General features: G+C 35.6%; 1 protein-coding gene across 1 annotated transcript in view; it reads right to left on the bottom strand.

Moving 5' to 3' along the window:
- Positions 1-21,752, bottom strand: part of CNTNAP2 (contactin associated protein 2) — a 1,069,322-nt gene that overhangs the window by 407,127 nt on the left and 640,443 nt on the right. The window contains exon 10 of the mRNA XM_009568467.2: positions 2,613-2,784. Coding sequence (XP_009566762.1) covers positions 2,613-2,784 — 172 coding nt within the window. The remainder of the gene's footprint in view (positions 1-2,612; positions 2,785-21,752) is intronic.

Below are 21,752 nucleotides of genomic sequence, written 5' to 3' on the forward strand. Positions count from 1 at the left end.
AACATATATCCATAAACATATATAAACCACTGTTATTTATATTAAATTATATTGTAAAGACAAATGTTATATATAAAAATTATATAAAACAAATCTAATATATAATACATTTTAAATATTTAAAACATGATAATATTTTAATAAGGAAGAAAGTATTTTGCATAATACATATGGCATATGGCATTATATTATAATGTATGAAATATTTGAATATATGTTATTGTATGTTATAACTAGAAATACCTTATAAATATGAAATTCTATATGAAGTTCACATCAAAAGTAAGCTACTTGACATACAGGAAGCTTTAAGTACTATTTTTCAAAAATGCATTGTAAAGCTCTGACTCTAATTGACTAACATTGTAAATTAATTGTAATTACATTACAGTATCGTAAAAGCCTAGGTCTGATTAATTTCATTGTAATGATGGAATTATTTTTAATAGGCAGTGACATAAGTGGGATCAATATAAAGTCACACATAAGCTTAGATTTATCCACTGGGGAAAAAGCAGACTTAATTAGATGCATCTTCATGTCCTTTCTTCCAAGTCAGTTAACATTTCCAAGAATAAATATTCAAAATAAAACTAACCTGTTCAAATTACCAAATCCTAACCATAGAATACTTTTCTAATTTCGGTTGTATAGATAGAACAAAATTCTCCCCTATGACAGCAACTCTTCACTTCTTCTTTCCTCTATGACCTCAACCCTCAACAGGTCCATGAGAAGCAGCAATCTAAACTGACCCAACACGCCAGTACAACTCACTGGTACACCATAAAGCATGCTTCTTAACACTGAAATTACTAAACTGGTATACTGGGTCTGGCTGGGATGAAGTTACTATGTTAACCTTCTTCGTAGCAGTCCATATGGTGCTGTGCTTCCCAGTTGTGGCTAAACCAGTGTCATTAACACCACTGTTTTGGCTGCTGCTGAACATGACCTGCACAGCATCAAGGCTTTCTCTCTACACTATCTCCCAGGAGGATGGTGGTGGGCAAGAGGTCAGGAGGGAACACAGCTGGGACAGAGGAACCAAACTTACTATAGGCATATCCCGTACTACATGACATCATGCTCAGTCACAAAACCTCAGGAAATGGAAGAGAAAGTGTGTGTGGGGCCATTTAGGGTTATGGAGCTTCACATCCCAAACAGCCATTACACGTGCTGAGGCCCCAGTTCCCAGGAAGTGACTGGACATCCGCATGCTGATGCGAAGTAGTGAATGAATTGCTCTTTTTGCTTTTCTTATTAAGATGCCACCTTAATCCATGAGTCTTTTCACCTCCTTTCTATTTCTCTCCCCATACCCGAGGAGACGGAAATGGGCAAACAGTAGGGCAGATATTTAACTGCTGGCCATGGTCAAACCACGACTTGTTCAGTGCAAACTGATGTCTACGTTTCAGGAAGTGAAGGCATTTTGCAAGACCAAAGTGGTATGCCATATTTCATTTTTTCACAGGAACATTTATCTCTTTGAGATTCTCTTAACTTAGAGCAGGAAACTAAAAGCACATGCATTTTTTTAACCATAACTATGTAAATCTTTGTTGATGAAATCCAGGGTCACTCAGCCTGTGAAATGAGCATCTTGGAGATACTCAAAACTCAACAGGACATGGCCCTGACCACCCTGATGTAGATTTGAAGCTGGCCTGTTGTTGAGTGTGGCTTGGAACTTGTGAATTTGTGAATTCCGGTGGTTGCTTGTTATGTGAATTATTATAGAGTTTTATGGTCTTGTAATCTTTGTTTCTTTCAAAGCAGAATTCTAAAAAGCCATCTTCAGTTTTCCAGCAGATTTAAGATGGTAAGAAAATATGTAAGCAAATATGTAAGCATTTTTTCATGATAAGTGAGCTTTCCTGCATTCACAAGTTGTTCTTTCCTTGTCTTTCCCAGTATTTTCTATTTTTGTTTACAAAGAAGAAACTATTAACCAGGAGCAACAGAAATCAACAAAGGTAAGTGGTTTAAAAGACAGGGTTCAAGTCAAAAACCTTCCATTATTCTGAATAAGTTTTCTCAGTTTGGAAAAAAACCCAACAAAACAATTAAATAAAAGCAAAAAGAACCAAAACCAAACCACTGAGCATTATTTTAATAAAGTTATAAAGTTTGAGCATTTATTACATGCATTGTTGTGCAAGCATGTGAACATATTTTAGTCCTTTGAGGAATTCAGTAAAGCCAGAAGGCACCGAAACCAGGAAACACAATTTCTAGTTGCAAAAAGGTCTGTATAGCAGGTAAGAAACATACAAAATATGTGACCTTTGGGGAGAGTTCCCTCTACTCAAGGCAGCCATATTATGTACCTGTGGGCAAAATTTGACTCATAAGAACTTTTCGCCTCCTCCTCTGCCTTGGAGTGCGGAGGTTGGAAATATTCTTTCCACTTCACCCTGCACAATCACAACTTAAAGCCACCCTATCCATCATCTAAGCATGATTCCTGCTGCTTAAAATGTAGGGCTGTCTTGACATGACCACTGGCAGTGTCAGAAGCACCTTTTCTGTATCAGTATATATTTTCAGAATATGCAGGACATATATCAGTGTTTCAGAGTACCAGTGATGTCTCCACAACTCACCTGTCAATAATGGCACACATGTCAATAGTGACATTGGCAAAGCTTCCCAGCTTGCCCTGCTCCACTGCGTGCAAATCCACCAGCTGATCATCCACGTGGATAAACTGCATGCATCCTTGAAATGAATGCTGAAATAGTGAGTGATCCGAGTCATTCGTCTGTATAGGAAACCCTGCAAAGCATCAGAATAAAGAGCATTATTAACTTCATATACTATGAGTCAAGCCAGTACTTTTTCACAGGAAAAAACATATTTTTCAGATGAGGGAAGAAAAAGGCAAGGTGGGGAGGAGATATTATGCAGTTATTAGATTACATTGCAATTTTATTGACTTAAGTCATATACAACTACCTGCAAGATCTTATACAGTTCAGCTAATGATCCTTTCATTAATTTTTATCAGCAAGATGGAAGTCTTCTGCTACTCTTCTCCTCCCTCAGCCCTCTATTGCTGTTTCACATTACTTCTCTCTTCATACAAAGATTAAGGGAATAGGAAAAAGATTAATCTTCTTGCTATGTTTTAGGAATCATGTTCCCATTTCTCAGATTTTTCTGAGAAAAAAATGAATTTCATGTATTTCAAGAACTGAATAGCCAGTTCATCTTTCTCTAGAAGTAGGCCTCCTGGAGAATGAATACTTGTGCTGAAAACTTTCTGCAAACTTAAAACTAGTCCTAAAATCTAATGTCCTGGCCCACTTCTGAGGAATCTGAGGACATTCTGTAGTATTTTGATTTTTACTTTGAATACACTGATTTGCCTATCTTTCTGAAAGTGATTTGCAAGAGATGAGAATGAATTAGGGTCTTGACTCAGGCTAAAATGCAGGGAGACAGAGGTTGTTTGTATGAAATTGTTTAACTGAATGCCTTTCAGAAGTGAATGCCAAATCACTTGAGCAAAGATGTCCTCCATAAGACAGTGGAGGCCCTTGTTCACTGCTTATAAATCCTTAATAATGAACTCTCTGAAAAAGCATTAGGAAAATAACTTAGACAGAAACTGTTAAAGATGAAAGCAGGAAGGAAGACAAAGGAGTTAACAACAATTTATTGGTAAAGAGGGTAAAAAGTCTGAATAATGCCTAATGGTTTTTCAGATTTCAGCTAGGAAGTTGACTAGCTAGGCAGTTCTTGACGGATAAGAGTAAAAAAAAAATCACATTTGTTTTGGGAGCTAAGAGAGATTATACAGCTCCCATTCATTCTCCCACTTTCCTACCCAACTTCTGATCCCCAATGTCTTACTGCTTTCTTCAATAGCATGTAAACAGCTCTTTGTGGAGACAGAATAACAGATTATCAAACTGATATTGTTTGAACAGCAGTAGGAAAAGCAAACGAATATCATTTTAAATTCCATTCTGAGTACAGTTCACAATGTGCCACACAAATAGTTGGATTGGCTAAAAGAGAGGGCAATGAAGAGGATCAGAAACAAGCAACTGGAGCCTAAGGACAGATGCTGATAAATGTGGCTTCTATTGCTAAAAAATCCCTAGATACACTCAAGTTTACATCAAAATACAGTTAAGACCCATTTTAACTGAAAGGCTTTGCCAGAACACTCATATGAGCAGTGACGTTTCTAAGATTTTCTAAGGCAGTCTTGGTGATGAGATAAAATTATTGCTCCTAGCTCCTAAACTTCCCTGATACACTTCAGGAAGCACTGACTTTACTGGTGGAACCACAGACTTTATTAGAGATGTTTTAGAAAGTAAGCAAGACCACACTGAAAGCTAGCTTTGACAAGTATTTCAAGAGATTGAGCAAAGGTTTGTCCTGAGGTTGTTATCACCTTTGGAGCAAAATTGTGACACTATCACAGGGTTCCATAAACTGCTATGCGAAACACAAATACCCCCCTTACACTAGTACACATCAGATGGAGAACAAAAAATTCCTAACAATCTCCCGGTTGCCTAGCTAGTGCACAACAAGCTCATCAGACCAACTGCAACTGCAAATCCTAGACTTTGGGAATTGTTATTTTGAATCTATAGAACAGTCAGGTTTTAAGGACAGGATTTGTATTCTCTTCCCAGCATGTGCATTAGCTGGTGACTATCTGATCAAAAGAGGATGAGGCTTTCAGAAACCTGCCTCCTACTTTTTTTAACTTGGTCTTTCCACTGACTGACTGAACTGATTCAGCCGAGGCCCTACAGACAACCCAACAGAGAGACAGTGTAAGTTAATTCTCTGTTGTTTGGTGGACACAAGCACAATATTTGTATGTTCCTATCAGGTGCTTTTTCAAGTTATACTTAAGCAGCTCAATCTTTCAGCATAATTGTCCCTTTTTTGAATTGTCACCAAATCTACCCTAAAGCCCCTTCTCAGCAAAAACTCCAATCTAACAGCAAGGACATGGTCAATTAGATCTTCAGTGCATTAGTGGAGCTGTATAGGAAACCTGTGCACCATCTTCCAGTTCAAAGCACTCCCCCAATTCTTTGTTTTAAATATCAAATTCGAGGTCACTAAGACTAAGGTAAACTCTTAGTAACATTCATGTAAACCCAGCAAAGCCAGGGACATTATACGGATATACCTGAATAAAATGAAAGATTATTCGGTATTTTACAGGCATGAAGATCAAAAGCTAGAGCCAAATTCACTCTTCACATTAGCAAGAGTGTGATACAAGTAACTAAGCCACAAATGCGTTATTAGATTCAGCAATATATTCCAACAAATTGTTACCAACATTTGATAACATTTAAGAACTAACGACAGAGACATTCCAGTATGTGATTCTCAGCTTCACAGCATCTGCAGTATCACTTCTTGACCTACAACTATATTAGTCCACAGTTATTATCGGTGTCTGGGACATGTTCTGCACATTGCTACTGGTTGAGCCTGCAGGAAAGTGGCAGCCAGATCCCTCAGCCTGGGCAGAGGTCTCTGGGTCCCCAGGCTGGGCTAAACTGGCTGGGGTAGGAGTGAGTAGTGTACTGGAGTGGCTGGAGGTGGCAACCACTCCTAACCTAACTACATAAATCAAGCTTTCCTCTGTTACCCAAGAGACTGGTGTGCACTGAGTATTAGTCAGTTCGGGATTGTGAATTTTGCTATACCTATTAATGGACAAAGGCTATAATTTGCTCATTTGTATGGCTTTGTTTGCCCATCTTCCTCCTACTCCCTTTGCTGTTTCTAGTCGTGTCAGGAACTGGAGGAGCAAGAGGTTTTATGCACTTGTACAGCCTCTTGCATAAATTGACTGTGAGGTTGGCTGGGTGTTGAGGCATTTCAGTTGTGTTATTACTGTAACTGATAGTTTTGCGAAAAGATTATTTAAAAAAGCAATTCAATACCCACAGGAAATAAAAGAATGATTTTTTAAAAAAATCATATTATTTTCATAAACCAGCTTTCTCTAATGCCAATTTTTTCGGATTTAAAATTGTTGCCATAGCTTAGAAAAACTCATACGTTTGTGTAAGGAGTTTAGCACATGGGAAAGAAACTAAATAAGCCTTGTATATAATCCCTGCATAGTTTTTGAACTATTATGTATACAGGCTAATGAATATTAATTTTAGTGGGACTTGGGCAACGCAGACAATTCCAGTCTGAGTCATCTGGGGCACAGCTTCTGCCACAAATATAAACCTGGAAACGACCTAGTACCTTGTGGTTGTTATTTCAATACACATGACAATGCATTTTACTTCTAGATTTCCATTACTGAGACAAGATTCACTTCCTCATCTGTCTTACAGTGAATGAAATTTTGACTAAATGAAGTCCTACAACCAAAGCTGAAAGTAACGGTATCATTAAAAAAGCTAAGTAATGGAAAGCTAGTTTGGACAGCATTGTATTTATCTTACCGCTGACAAGAAAATATGTACTTTTTCAATATATACATAAAATGTAGTTTGGGCAATATAAAACAAAGTTTATGCTTATGATTACAGGTGCACTTTGAAGTCAGGTAGAGTCCCTTGTCCTGTAATTTCTATGTATTTCTGACTTTTTCATGCAAAATCAGAATCTTACCATTTCAGTTTTCACATTTTAAGCCCACCAAGAGATGGATTATCCTGCAAAGGTTGAATCTGAACTTTCCCCAGAGTTCAAGGAAATCTGTTTCCAGGACTTCATTCTGACCCATCAAACATGGAAAAGCCAAAATTCTAGATCCAGCTCCTGATCTTAATTCAAACTTGCAAGAAAAATTATAAAATCTATAGGTTTGATTCATGCTATTTTCTATTGTAGAAGTCACTTTAATATAATCAAATAAACTATGATAGGTAAAAAAAGATATCTATGAAACAAAAATAATATCTCTTTTCCAGCGTCAAGATCTATTATACCTCTCTTCCTGTCACCTGAGCAAAGTTCTATCAAAGCTGTTATAAGAAAGGAAGTTGAAGGAAGAATAGATTCAGATTCATAGTATAATAATGTAAGAACGTACAGTCAGAGCATTCCACTGCCATTAAACATCTGATGCACTGCTTGTTTCTGAGATCTAACCTAAGAATGCAATATCATACTAGACTCTGAACATACAATAAATATTTTGAATCCCTATGTGAAATACTCAGATTTTCTCTGAAATGTAATGCAAACTCTACTGTGTTAGAAGACAGGTTTTTTTTCTCCACTGCTTGTAAGAACACTTCAACATATTTTCAGTTTTGCATTTTGTTTTATTTCTTCTTTAAATGAAAACAACCACCTTGTTTTAAGAAAAAAAACACCCTAATATCTTAGATGTCTAACTGATTGTTGCATGGATAGCTGCAAAACCTTGTAATCAACAGAAAAAGTGACTGAACTCAAGTCTGAGAACGATTTTTGTTTGCATAATATTTCAAGTAGACATCCTGTATTCTTACTATGCAAAATCAGAGGAATCAAAGAAAATTCTTTATTTGTTAGGGTAGAAAGCACCACAGTATCATTCAAGGGTCAGGTAAACTTCACATTTTCTATACATAACATCCAGAGCTTAAAGATGAATGCACTCAAATTCAGAGCATAACAATGTACTTAGATTGACTATATAACTAGTGTTTCATATGTTACAAAACAAGAAAAGATAGTAACAGAAAAGCTCAACACACCTATCCACCCAAATTCACTGCAGCATTTTTATGCTTGTTTCAGTCATACCAGAATGGGACCCTTAGTATTAAGTGGAACACAGGCAATGACTTTGTAAAACTAGGAGTTTCCTGCTCCAAGATCATGAAATGAACTAAAGTAAGCAAACTACAGAATGGGTAAACAGCATGAGTTTAAATGAACATTTTTTTTTTCATTACATTGCATCTCTCTAAGGCTAAAGAAATGCTTAAAAAAGCACACACACAGAGATTCTAAGTATTTGAAAGAATACAAGACCAGTACTGGATGTTTCTTTAACTTCAGTTATAATTCTGCTATTGGGGAATACGAGGACTAAGGATGGTGTTTGCCAAGGCGTTTGGATCCCATGTCTACCAGCTGTAGGAACTGTCCTGAAAAGAAACACTACTTTAGATCTGGTCTCCCAGCTTGGCGGTGGGCAGAAAGGCAAACCAGAATGGGAACTACAATTTTTCTCTGTGTGCTTGCAGAGAAACTCACCAGCTTCTGGAATAAGTCATTTTCTAATAAATTAATCTTTACTTTTGCCTTGTTTCATTTATAGAAACACAGAGGTTCAATGCAAGGTAGTGCATTCTATCTCAGCAAATGTAAATTACTAACCTAAAAACCCCAAGAGTGTCTATATACAGAGATAAAAGCACACTGTACTAATGATAGAACTTAGAACAAGAGGATGTTGTACTTCTAGCACTCCTGGGAAACACATGAGCCCCCAAGGTAAACCAGGCTAGAATTAATGATGTCTCTTGTGGACTTTGCAGAATCTTCTCTATACATGTAATTCATATTATGATGAAAAAATTTAATCAGATTTCACAAGACCTGACAGCATTTTCTGCTAATAGAGCAACTCCTGATTTGTCTTGTCCTCTGGATATCTGGTTCTCAGCCAGAGCCTGTTGCCTAAAAGTATTTTATCCCCAGCTGTCTGCTTATTAATTGAAACTAATTCTGGAAAAGCATTGAGATTTTTTAGTCTCTCTTTATACTATCACTCCTTAACTCTCAGTTAAATTTCACTTCAGTGTATTGACACTGATTCATTGCCTACTAGTTCTTTAAAAAGTGGCTTCTAGGATCTCTCTACGTGAGGTATAAAGAATACTAATATAATACCACAGTTTTCCTTTGCCATGTGCCAGAGAAATTCTTCCTGGAGCACATCTAAGATTTAGCTGCAGTAATTCTAGGGTTATGTGACCTTACCTTAGATATAGGTCATGTAGAGCATGATAGGCTATCTGAACATGTTATTATAATGGTATTGCTTATAAGTAAGTTTTTGAGGAAATAAACAGGAAAAAATGCAACAATCTAGGTAAGAAAAAGCCCAAATAATATTTAGATAATAACAGCTGAACAGCTAGCTGTGAACGGACTGTCTTCAAGCCACAATGCAACTTGCACAAACATTATTATACAAGATATTAAATGACTAGGATGATAACCTATAAAAAAGTAAAGGCCATACAATCATGAAGGCACTGATAAAAGTAGAAAAAGGAGCTAGGCAAACTGTTTTTAATAGCACACAGGAAAATTACTGACAATAACAAGGGAAGGATAAGACTACACTATAACCACTTTTTACCACTTTTGTTGATTCAGCACTTCTCTCGGATTGCTGTGAACCTTAGTGTGGACAACAGTGTGCTTGTTCAGAAGGACTGTTTTGAGACTCTTTTTCCAATGGCTGTCCACAGAATTCAAAGGATTCAAATATATTTGGGCTTTGCAGTTGCTGTTGGAAAATAGTAGTATTGTAACTCAGGCTTTCAGGTTGCCAGGTTATGGTACCAGTTCAGTTCGAAATGAACTACAATGGGCCCTGAAGTATATCTCACCTTTAATTATGGCATCTTTTCCCTCCCGTCCCCTTCCCTCTCTTCCCCTCCCCCCCCTTCCCAACAGCTGCTATTTTTTCTTTTGGTTTTGTTTTTTTCTTTCTTCCTTGAGATAATTATAAACATGATACCTCTCCTATTTTCAAAGTCATCTTTAGCCAAACACAGAGACCATGTTATTCCTAAATAGAGGGAATGTCTGGCAGATTGTACCCGGGCTCTCTTAGGATGAAATATGCACAAAGCCCACCTTTGTTTTCAGATCATACCACCTGGACTACACTTTAAAAAAAAATCCATTTACTGTATTGCTACTGGAAGCAAATCTGACTAATTAGCACAAGAGTGATTTTCATTCACAGGGAATTATTTCAGTCTTGTAAGACTGACACGAGACAAGACAGAAACAAGACATGTCCTAAATATCAATATCTGTTTAAATAGCTAAACTTCATACTCTAGTTCAGATAATACTGCAGAAAAGAAATAATTCCTGACAATATAAAAAGACTTCTATATTGAGAAAAGAAACTACTTACTAGTATTCTCAGATACTAATCTTCAGTCAAAAATATCCTCTTGCAGACCAAATACAACAGCAGTCTATAAGAAATTTGTGGCTGCAAACTTGGCTTCCCTAACAGCCATATTAGACATCAAAAATCCAAGACTATATCCGCAGACACTAAAATTTGTAAGATGAACAAAAACTTAGTGGTGGAAGAGAACAAATAGAGTTATGCCACAGAATTGTTTTTACTGATTTTGTCTTTAGACAGAGGGAAGATGAGTTTGATGTCTCTTTGAACTCCATGACTGCAAGAAATATAATGACTTCTCCCCATTTGCCGCTCTCCCTGGAGTTCTGTAGGTTGGATAAGTGTTTACCCAGATATTTGAGAGCTGAAATAAAATATTCCTTGCTGGGAAAAAGCAATGAAATATTACTGTCAGGGTACGGAAGCTTCTTAAAAGAAGGAGCATAAGATATTAAATTAGGTAAAACAGGCTTAATATACAAATAGATGCTAAAATTGATTCTTATCCACATCACAATACAAATAAATCAGGTATTATCTACTCAATGCACAGATAATTTTCCATTGTTCATTTAGCACATTGTTCTACTTTCCTTGCATAGTGGGTGGCTCATTTGTGCATATTGTTGGTTTTAAAATGTCAATATTTGCATGGGCCTGTTAAAAAAAAGTACTAGAAACTGAATTCAGTATTTTGATATGTTGCATTCCAAGAAAATCAGATATTTACTAATACAAGAAATGAATGTTCCTTTTCCAAATTAATAGCAAAACCGGAACCTCTTGCTATCTTGATGTTTGAAAAATGGATGAACAACAAGATTTAATTTATTTTCTTGCAAATAAATGTGTTCCAAAGTCCTTATTTCAACAAGACTTGATGTAAATGCTTGGTAATTCATGTCATGTAATAAGCAGTTTATTTTATGCTGAAATGGAAGCAGCAACTCTGTTTGATGGAAAATATACATTATACGAACAAGAGCTCCACTGAGGAAAGTCAACTTTTTAAAGTGGCTAGAGGTTCCTTTTTTTCGTTTTTTTTTTCAGAACCACTTGATTTTGCCAGTTGTGAAACATTTCCAATTCCTGCCTACTTTAATGGAGTTTGAGAGTAGTCAGCCACTCAAGTCATAAATGAAGAGTCCTCAGGAAACGTACAATACAAAGACTAACAACTACTTTAAAATAAGAGAAAATCTTAGATGCATTTTAAGCCCTTACTTAGAAACCATCAGTCATCAAAATAAATCAGGACATTGATGGCTTAATAAAGTTAGTATAAATAATAAAATGAAATGGACAGAAATAGAAATGTTATTTGAAAAACAGTTCACTTAAGAAGAATTTAAGCACAGTGCTCTTGTGGGTCTTAGTACATAGACAATTCTATTTCCTAGCAGAGGAACAGTAAAAGAAATTAATAAAATATTTTGGGTACCACCCGACAAATTAAAAACAATAATAATGTCTTCTGCTGTTTTTAAATTAAGATTTTATTAACTTTATAAGTGTGTTCTCATGAAAAATGTGGTGCATGCATGGCTGAAACTCTAAAATATGAGATCAGCAAGAACTCTGTTTTGAAATAAACTCAAAAGCTGTGCTGATCTTCCTATTTAGACAAAATCCTCCTTCAAATGACTGGAAACAGGAGCAATAGCAGCAAGTTTCAATCATCACTTTTCTGACACGCAGGATGCAGTAAGAATGATCATTATTACGTGTCTTGGCTACTTTAAGTCAATCTAACACTTTACTGCAATTTCTGTCTTATTTTATTGGACATGATGGAAAATACAGAAAGCCACATAATGAGCAAATTGCAGCAAAGCTGTACATTACATTACCCATGTAATACATGCTATTCATAGGCTTTCTATTTTATAACAAAGAGAATAAATGTACATTAGATTTTCTAAGTTACTGCTACTTCACTCCTAATAAAAATCCCCCATGAAGATAAAAAATGTCTAGAGACTGCTGCAGATAATTATACTTAGGGGGATATAAACAGCATAAAATAATCACTATTTACTGCCTTTAAGAAACGTACATTGGGGAGATTACACTGTTGGTATTAATTGCATAATCTTATTTGCTGCCTCTATATCCACTTATTTTGTGGGTTTATATACTGCAATGTTCGGGCTACAATATCACTAAGGTGAATTTACTTCAGTTGAAAATAGCAGTGCAGAACTCAATGGACCAATTCAGCTACAAATTCATGTGACTTGCTTCCACCAGCTTCCACCTAAGAGATTTATATTTTAACCAACAATATTTTTGTTTCAGTCCAGTTATTTAGTATTGAGTAGCTAACCACCCAAGTAAAGTCACTGTGAACTAGTTTGTATGACCACAATACACCACTTCATGGTGAACTGTACCAGTTTAGAATTGAGTTTTGGTTTAGGTAGCTTAAGCACACTGTTTCTAATTTTTTACCATTCGCTGCATGTTTTCCAGTATTCCCAATTTTCTCACTTAGCTCTGACAACCCTATATCAGAACAAGCACCCCAGAAAATTACAAAGAAACAGAATAATCTCTTGGTTTCAAAGACTTTGTTCAATCTTTGTTACTAACAAATGCTTCTACATATTTAAAACTTGAAAAGCGATCTGACTTAAAGAGCATTCACATATTCAGTACATATTAAACATTTGTTCTGACACTGCTGTTAGCAGTAACTTCTGGGCTTTCAGCACGTTAAACTTATTTTTCAGACTTCCAAAACTACCTTAAGCTTATTAATCACCGGTGATAAGTATTATTACCATACAGATGGTTTCTATAGGCTAAAATTAAGGACGTCCATTCCAGGTGGATTTAACAACATTAGCCATTTAACAGGTAAACTGAAAAAAAATAAAAATGGATGTTTGAAGAGCTATTTTAATAATTTTCATACTTTGCAAAGCTTATATTTTCCTTTATTAATCATGGCTTTTTTCTTAAATTCACATAAAATAATATTATCCAAGCAATTAAATTATGTATATTAAGTTCTGTAAGGTTTAATGGAATCCCTAGAAACAGTCACTAAATTCATATGTTCTCCTTATACTTATTAGAAATTTATGCAAAAAAGACATGGTAAATAATTTTAAAATCCTGTGGAATCACAGAACTGATCAGTGACTTTTTACCTATTCTCTTACATTTTCAGTTCATAATAATTGTAAAGATATGTGATTCATAAAAATATAGCAAGGTACTTTTCTTATTAGTTGCATTTTTATTAGGTATTAAATGAAGACAACCTGAAAGAAAGGCAAGGTAAAGACAGAAAATCACATAGTCATTCTGATACTTTAAAAGTAAATATAGTAATGTGATTAGTAGTCCCTCCATTTTTTTAATAGATTAACTATGCCACTTGCTTATCTTACAACACATTTTAAAAGTGTTCAAACGATCTATTTGGGCACACTGGATAGTTTAACAATAAAGAATTACACATCTTTTACTCAGTGCTAGAGCAGAACTTTGTACATGCTTTTTTCAGGTGGTCATGATTTAAGCAATATTTAGCTTTCTATTTCCATATAGAAACACAACTATAGAAACAGAACACCAGTAGATTGTCTCTCCAAATTTAGAAAGAAGTAACAAATAATCTCTACAATGTAAACATACAAATTTTCTCCTTTCTGAATCTGACCTAATGTATCTGTAGCCCACAATCTGTATCTGCAGTTCAAATTAAAAGTTTGCAACCCTTAACATTTTTATAGGTGGAAAGAACTTATATAGCAGTACATATTCAACCTACACTAATATTAGAAAGAAAATAATATAATACATCAGTCTGAATTCAAGTCAACAATAATAACAAAATCCATTTTCTGTTATCTCCTTAATTATCTAAAGCTACTATGAACGCAAACATTTCATTAATGGAAAGAAATGAAAAAGTCTATTTGTCCCTTACTCTTAAGATTTGAATATTAGAAAGGATCACTATTTTTTAAATTTTTTTTAAAACTTGATCATCTCTCAAAGAAAATTTAAAAAGAGTTGAAAATATTATTATTTCAGAAACTGATCTTTAACCTTTATAAAATTAAAGAAAAGAATTCCAGATTTGGGGTTATGGTATATTTCAACTTTTTCAGTTCATCCAACCTTCATTCTGTTACAGGTCTTCTCACTCAAAACAAGGTATGTGTGCAGTAGAAAATTTGTAGAAAGTAAGACATAGAAATTAGTCCAACTTCAATCTCCTGTCCATTTTTATTATCAAAATAAACCCAGTTAATTTGTTTTAAAGAAACTAGAAGAAACCTTAAACTGAAACCACAAAATCAACCCCTTAAGAAGCATAACCCTCAACATTCTTTTTTCCAGTATTGATATCAAGCCCAATGGCAGAAAGGAGATTTCTGATCAGATGATGTCTATTCAAAAGCACGATAGTTATAGCAGCAAGGGTTGCTTATAGTAGTGACTCAATATAAAGTCAATGAGAGGGGTTTTTTTGGTAACAAGTTACAGGCCTGAATTATGATAAATTGCATTAGGGTCATTAAAAGTTCTCTTGAAATTAGTCTAAAGTGCATTATAGTATATATTGGTTGCCTCACATCAGAAGAAAATATGCTATTTATTAAAATAGCTGTGCTTATTTCCTTGAAAGAAGTTCTATTTTTTGTTTTCCTGGAAGCATACACTAGAAATTAAACAGTAAAATGATGTTATTGAGATGCCACATTCACCATTAATTTCCTGCTACTGTAATGCTGAATGATTCCCACAAAAACAACTGAAGCAACTAGTTTGTTGAGGAAGCCTATGCGAAGAATCATAGAATCATAGAATAACTAGGTTGGAAGGGACCCAATAATACAGTTACCCAAACATAAAAGAAATCTTAGCTTTAAAAATTTAGTTTTATAGTTTGAAGTAATATTTATACTCTTAAATACTCTTATAATTATTTCAAAATAATTATAGAACTTATGATGGATGAATTTTAGATTTCTTTTCAATAGAAGCTCAACTAAAATATTTACAAGTATCAGGCAATTGCCTTACTTTGCTATTGCCACAGGGTTCTTCAGTGATGCCGCAGACAGTGTGACAATAAAGACCAAAACTATAGCCACTTAATAAAAAGTCAAATTATTACAAAATTCCAAAATTATTTGGTTTAGGAAGGTCCTCTGGAGATCATTTGATCCAACCTGCTCTTCAGAGGAGGTCAAATTAGGGCAGGTTGCACAGGTATATGTTCAATCCTGTTCACTGTCTTTGAGGATGGAGATTTCGGAACCTCTCTGTACAAACTCTTCCAGTGTTCTCATAGTTGAGGAACGTGTTCTTGTTGCAACTTGTAACCTGATGCCTTTTGTCTGCTCATTATATACCTCCGAGAATATTCTGGATTTACCTTCTCTAAACACTCCCAATAGGCAGCTGTAGACAGCAAGATCTCCCTGCAGCCTTCTCTTCTGGAGGCTAAACAGTTTTCTCAGCCAGCCTGTCCTCATGCATCATGTTCAAGACCCTTAACCCTCTTGCTGACCTTTTGCTGCTTGACTTGCTCCTGTATGTCATTGTCTCTCTTCTCATGAGTGGTGATGAGGAGGAATAATCACTGTAGCCCACTGACTCAGATCTTGGCTGATGCATCTTGGTATGCCAGTGGCTGCCTTCACCCCCAGGGCTCAACTACTGCTTCTGTTCAACTGACGCACTGGATTATTCAGTCCCTGGTGCAGGACTTTGAGTTTGTCTTTGCTGTACGTTATGAGGTCTATGTCAGCTTATTTCTCCAGCATGGTAAAGTCCAATAGAATAGTGGCCTTAAAGTCCAGCATATGAACCACTTTCCTTAGTTTGTTATAATTAATATATTGCTGAGGGTGCACTCCATCCCATTATCCAGGTTGTTAATAAAACCAGCAAACAGTATCAGCACAGTTTCACTCCCTGTAGAACATCACTTAAAACTGATAACTACATAAGACTTTGTGCTGTTTATCACCACCATTTGAGCCTGGTGTCCAGTCAGTTTTCACCCACCTTACTGTTCACCTACCCAGTCCATATTTCACCAAGTTGCCACAGACTACAATGAAGGCCTGTCCAAGATCAAGGTCTATGGCATTCACTGTTTTCTCATCTATGGATCCAGTTACAAAGGGTAATCTTAGTTATGTCTGAAAATTAGCATAACCTTTTAAAGATTATTAAGAGTAACCTTGCAATGCGATTGGCTACCCCTATCAGCACTTCTGGATTCAGCCCACATAAAGCCACAGACTTCTCTACATCCAATGTACATGAGTGGACATTATTCTGATCTTTCTCTGATGTGGGCTTCACTTAAAACCTCCAGGCTCTGTGACTAGTTGCAGGAGCCTGGGAGGCCTGAAAGCAAACTGTACCAAGAAAGGTGAAATCAAGGAAGGCACAAAGTTTATCAGCCTTTTCCATGTCCTCTGTCCCTAGGTCTCTATTCCATTGAACATTGGTACCAAATTTTTCTTGATTTCCACTTGCTGCCGATATGCTTACTGAAGCCTTTCTTGCTTGTGTATCCCCGACTAGCTTCAACTCCACCTGATCTTTGTCTATCCCAGTTTCAACTGTCATGCTGAGGCAAAGACTCTATATCCTTCTTGGGCATCCCATTCCTGCTTGTGCTGAGAGTGTCTTTCTTTTTCACATTTGAACCTAGTCAGGTGTTCCTTTTTTCCTATAGCTATGATAGTTTCATTTAAACAATATAAATTATTGGAATAGATCTGTTAAAATATAGAAAAAGCCCAGAGTTTTCTTTCACTTTGGCTGTATGGAAAATTCCAGACATATACAAACACTCTCTGATGTCTATTAGGAAACAAAAAAGAAAATTGATTATAATGCAAATTGCCCTAATGCCCACTTTGTTCATATCCTGTTCTTTGCAGACTGTTAGACTGAAACTGCAGGATATTTTGTATAAGTATCAAAAGTTAAGAACATTTTTCTATTTATAGTATTTTACTACAGAGCTGAAACTCTAAACAGCACAATGGTTTGGTAATTAAAAGGAGTACAGAAGAGGCTGAGAAATGAAGGGATAAAAGAGGACAGGAAAATTTTACCTAACCTCTGTGTCTCTTACTCCTTCTGTTGGTCTTTGTCTCTCAGTCACAAAACTAGAGTACTACTTATTTTGAGCCAACAAAAAGAAGAGGCAACAACTTAGCTGAGACCGTGCTCTGCAGACACTGAATAACACAGTCTTTTTCCTTTCCTCTCTGCTGTGGTGAGCGAAGCTATGCAAACAAAAGCTCCATGGCAGCTTTGCCAAAACCTTCTGCAGGACTACACTTCCATTTTCTTGGGGGAACACACATCCTAGCTCAGGAAAGAGAAAGGATTCCCTTGGTAGGTCTTTGTTGAATTTGAAGTGGGGGATACAAGAACTGTGCATGATTTTTTTCTGTCTTGTCTATGAAATACAGGTATTTTCAGGAAGGTCTGCAAAAAGATAAGGGATTCGACTCTAGTTGAGCTCTGATAAAAGGTGGAGCACAGGATTTGGGGGAGTTATGTTTTGTAAAACTAGTGTGACTTCGCTGTAATTCGGAACATAAGGATTTTTGCAAGGGAGATAAGTGAGAGACAAAGACCATAAAGGTTATTACAGAGATGCTGGAATGTGGAATTTGGCATAAGCCAGCAAATGAATGCCTATGGAAGAGAAGACGGACCAAATAATCTCAGAAAGCAATTAAACTAAAACAAATCTAACAGCTGTGAACCAAGAGGTTTATATGGCTATTAAGAATCACTAAGTTGTTCACTGACTGAGCAAACTCATTCGTAACTTTGCATCTTAGTGAAATAACATTTAAAGATTTCCTTGGTTTTGAAAAGAAACTAAGATAAACACAATGATTTTCTCTGATTATGGCTTGGAGCTTCTGAATTTTTTTTAAATTAAAGAGTGGCTTTTTGCATGTTGTATCTGAAGTAATCAAAACAGCAAATAAGTGTAATCAAATGAGTACAAAGGAAAAGAAAATATGACACATAGCCACCTCTTGGTAAACTAATAAAGAGGCTTAGAGAATCCGAGCTACTTCACTGACCTGATATAGGTTTCACATGGTTACAGTCATAGACATCACTGAAAAAACCAGGAATGTTTTTACGTTTACAGGTTAACCCACAAGCCCTTATTCAAAGCACACATGTAAGCCTATGTATGCATAAGTTCGATATAAAAGGATTATTCTCTTAAATTGTTTATCTTTCTGTCTTGTATTCAGCATAGTCTTGATAATACGACTTTAAACAGCACAGGTGACAGAGCACAAAAGACCAGCTGCAACATCCTATCTGACTGTGCCATCACCAAAATCTGTCTACGCTGAGAGGACACTAAGTAGCAAAGTCCTATCACACGTGATTGAAAGCTAGGCTTAAACATAATGACTCAAACAATACTTAAACACTTTATCGAGATAGGTTGCAAATGACTGTGTATATAATCTCTAGACTCTATCAGATCACTTGCCTTGAGTTCTAACTTTTTATTGCCTCTTTTTTTTTTTCTTTTTCCTTTAAGTATTTTGTAAGACATACTAGGAGAATTTGAAATGCAATGGAAAAGTTGGAAATGTACTATTTCTAGCATTCTTCAGAAATAAGCAAAAGGCTTTCTTTTATTGTAAATGTTAGTGTGAAATAGATTTGTTAGCCCAACAGTCATATGAAAATGCTACATACAGAAACATGTATTTGCATTCTTCATTCAGGAAAAGTCTGATAATAAGAAATCAATGTGCTTGTGCACAGTACCAGTCAGTCAGATTCTATTTCTATATGTCTTCATGTGGTATACCTAGTTCCCACGTTGCTGATTTGCATAAGTCAACACTCACAAAGCTGTGATTTATGGATGAGGATTCATGGGGCATCTTTTGTAAGCAGGAATATTTTGGTAAATTTTGATGCTCATTGTAATGTTCATAAAGAGTAAGAATGAACTAAAGTCCAGTTTTAATCTGGGAGGCAAACATGGGAATATTTGTACTCAATTTGCCTCCAGATGTATGCATGCCAGGAGTAAAAATCAGTGGATAAATAAAAGGGAGAAAGGAGGACATTGCTAGAGCCAAGCAACTGCATATTAAGCACTCATTATCAAAATCTTAGTTCTCTAAGTTTGACTAGGTAGTGCATCTGAGGAAAGCATATCTTGGCAAGAAACCTGATTTGCTGATCTTTAATGTTAAACTATGAAGTCCAAGGAAAACCAAGCATGAGGAAGCAATGTTAGCAGAGGCCTATTTTTAAGACAACTAGGACAGAGAAAGGTAGAAATTGATAACATTTATGAAAACAGAAAATTAAAAATTTCTTGATCTGGACACCAGTTAAGAATGATCAGATTATACTGTCTGAATTACTTTAACTTTTGTAATCTAGATAACCATCGCAGGCATCTGAACTCTTTTAGAAGAGCCAGCTTACTTTATAATAAAAATACAGCTAATTTCTTTTTTTAAAGTTAGGTTTATATTCCAAACTAATTTAAGTGTCTCCGCTTCAACCATGAAAACAGTGAAGGCCTCTCTGATTTATAGGCTAGTCATGAAACAAAGAACTTTAATGCAAACTTCTTGCCAAGACCTATCTGAATAGGGGCACTCGGAGGCTATGTAAATACTGAAATCTTGTACACAAGACTTACATATACATATATAAATGTATATTCAAAATAGAATCTGCACTCAAAAGCTTATGTTATTGTCATAGATCTTTCAAATATCTATTGTTACAGTCATATAAAGATGGGTGTTCATCACTGGAAAATACGTACACAATTATCTCAGTGCCAGTCTTCAGGAAAGAGGAGAGAGCTTTGTCAGTATCCATTTTCCTGTCAAGTAGATTGAAGCAAATTTATCTGATTGGCAAGGATAAAAAGCAGCTACTTATATAATTTGGAAAGACACTGAAGTCTATCAAATAAGGCATTACAGAGAATATACTAGAGAGAATGATCCTAGTAAAAAGTCAAATTTAGTTATTAGAACAAAAACAACAAGGATATAGATTGGGATGTACTACCTGCTCATTTGTAAGCCCACAACAGCTATCAAAGCTAACATTCATGACTTACAAGCAGAATCTGTTATTTAACTACATCCTTAAGTTCTTAACTCATAATCTCATGAGTTAAGAAGTCATCACATCATTCAGTTCTGTCATTTAATTTGCAAATAAGAGATAAGCAAATATTCTGATACACAAAAGCCAAGGAACACTTGGCTGGAGAGTGAAAGGCACATTCTCTACAAAGAGCAGAAAGTGCATTATAAGAATTGTACAGCTGCTGCTCAAGAGAAGAAAAACTATGGAAAAGAATATAATTATTTGAAAACCAGAGGCTTCCATAAATCAACTATCCTGATTTAGAAATGAAATTTTAATCAGGCTTCCTGACAAACTTAGGTAACTATAGCAAAAAAATTTAAAAAATGTTGACTACTCAATTTACATGACTGCAATCAGATATTGAATCAATCAGAATTGTATTTATAAAGCACAAGCATTACCTTTTAGGGACAAATGAGCAGACAGAAATGTTCCCTATGTATTTTTCCAATTCTGTTGCTTTCACAGATATTTGCAAGGCAGCAAAGCTATGAGCAACATTTGCCTTGAAACTATTCAACCAAATTCTTGAATATAACTTCCGATGCCAATATTGTCTCCCAAAATATTATTCATATCATTTTTCAGTCATTCAAGGAGGGAAATTCAGGAATGTTTTAGTAAATCAGATAATAGGGAAAAGGAATTTATGGTGTTTTAAAAAGGAGATTCATAAATTAATGGAAGAAATCATACAGCAGATTAGGGTGATTGTCAAGCCTGCAATATAAGAATTTTGATGTGTAATTTGTTAATATTCCTAGGAATAAACTGAAAAAAAGTGGATTGCTGTCTGTTCATCAGGTTTGTACCATATATATATTGTACTAATACAATGTTTTGGAGCTTCTGTTGGTTACTTATAACGGCTTGTACAGGTTTGGACTTTACTTAAAAAAGTCCTTGAAGTATAAATAGATATTTGATGTATTTTCTGTGAAGCACTGAATTGCCACAGCAAGACTGAATCTGACACAAGGAAGGCCAGTGATCCCAGAAATTTTTGATTCTTGAGCGAATCTTCTTGACCTGTTCTTTTAGTATGCTCAGAATGGCAGATATCTCTAGAGCAGCTTAAGGTATTCCTCCATGAGTTAAGACCCCATTCACCAAGATGCATGAGAGATTTCAAATGTAAAAGCAGCTCCTTCAGGATTAGGTCATATGTGCTGCCCTATGAGCTCTCCAATTCTTTTCTTGTTGTTACTGATATTCAGGAGTTTTTACATTGCCCTGTGATCAAAAGTCAGTCTTAGCATACTGGGAATTTTCTGGTGGTAAATGACTGCATGTAGAGAAAATGGTTAAAAATTTGTTCGTTTCAATATCTATTGCATGGAGTTGAGGGGAACAGAAGACAGTGACTCTTCAATCCTGTATTTCTAAGCCATATCTGAGACACAGTAACTGAAAGGGCAGAGGATATTTAATAGCAAGTATAGCTTTTCATAATTTAGATTTTTCCTTC

The sequence above is a fragment of the Cuculus canorus genome, chromosome 2, assembly GCF_017976375.1.
Source record: "Cuculus canorus isolate bCucCan1 chromosome 2, bCucCan1.pri, whole genome shotgun sequence".
Classification (NCBI taxonomy): Eukaryota; Metazoa; Chordata; class Aves; order Cuculiformes; family Cuculidae; genus Cuculus; species Cuculus canorus.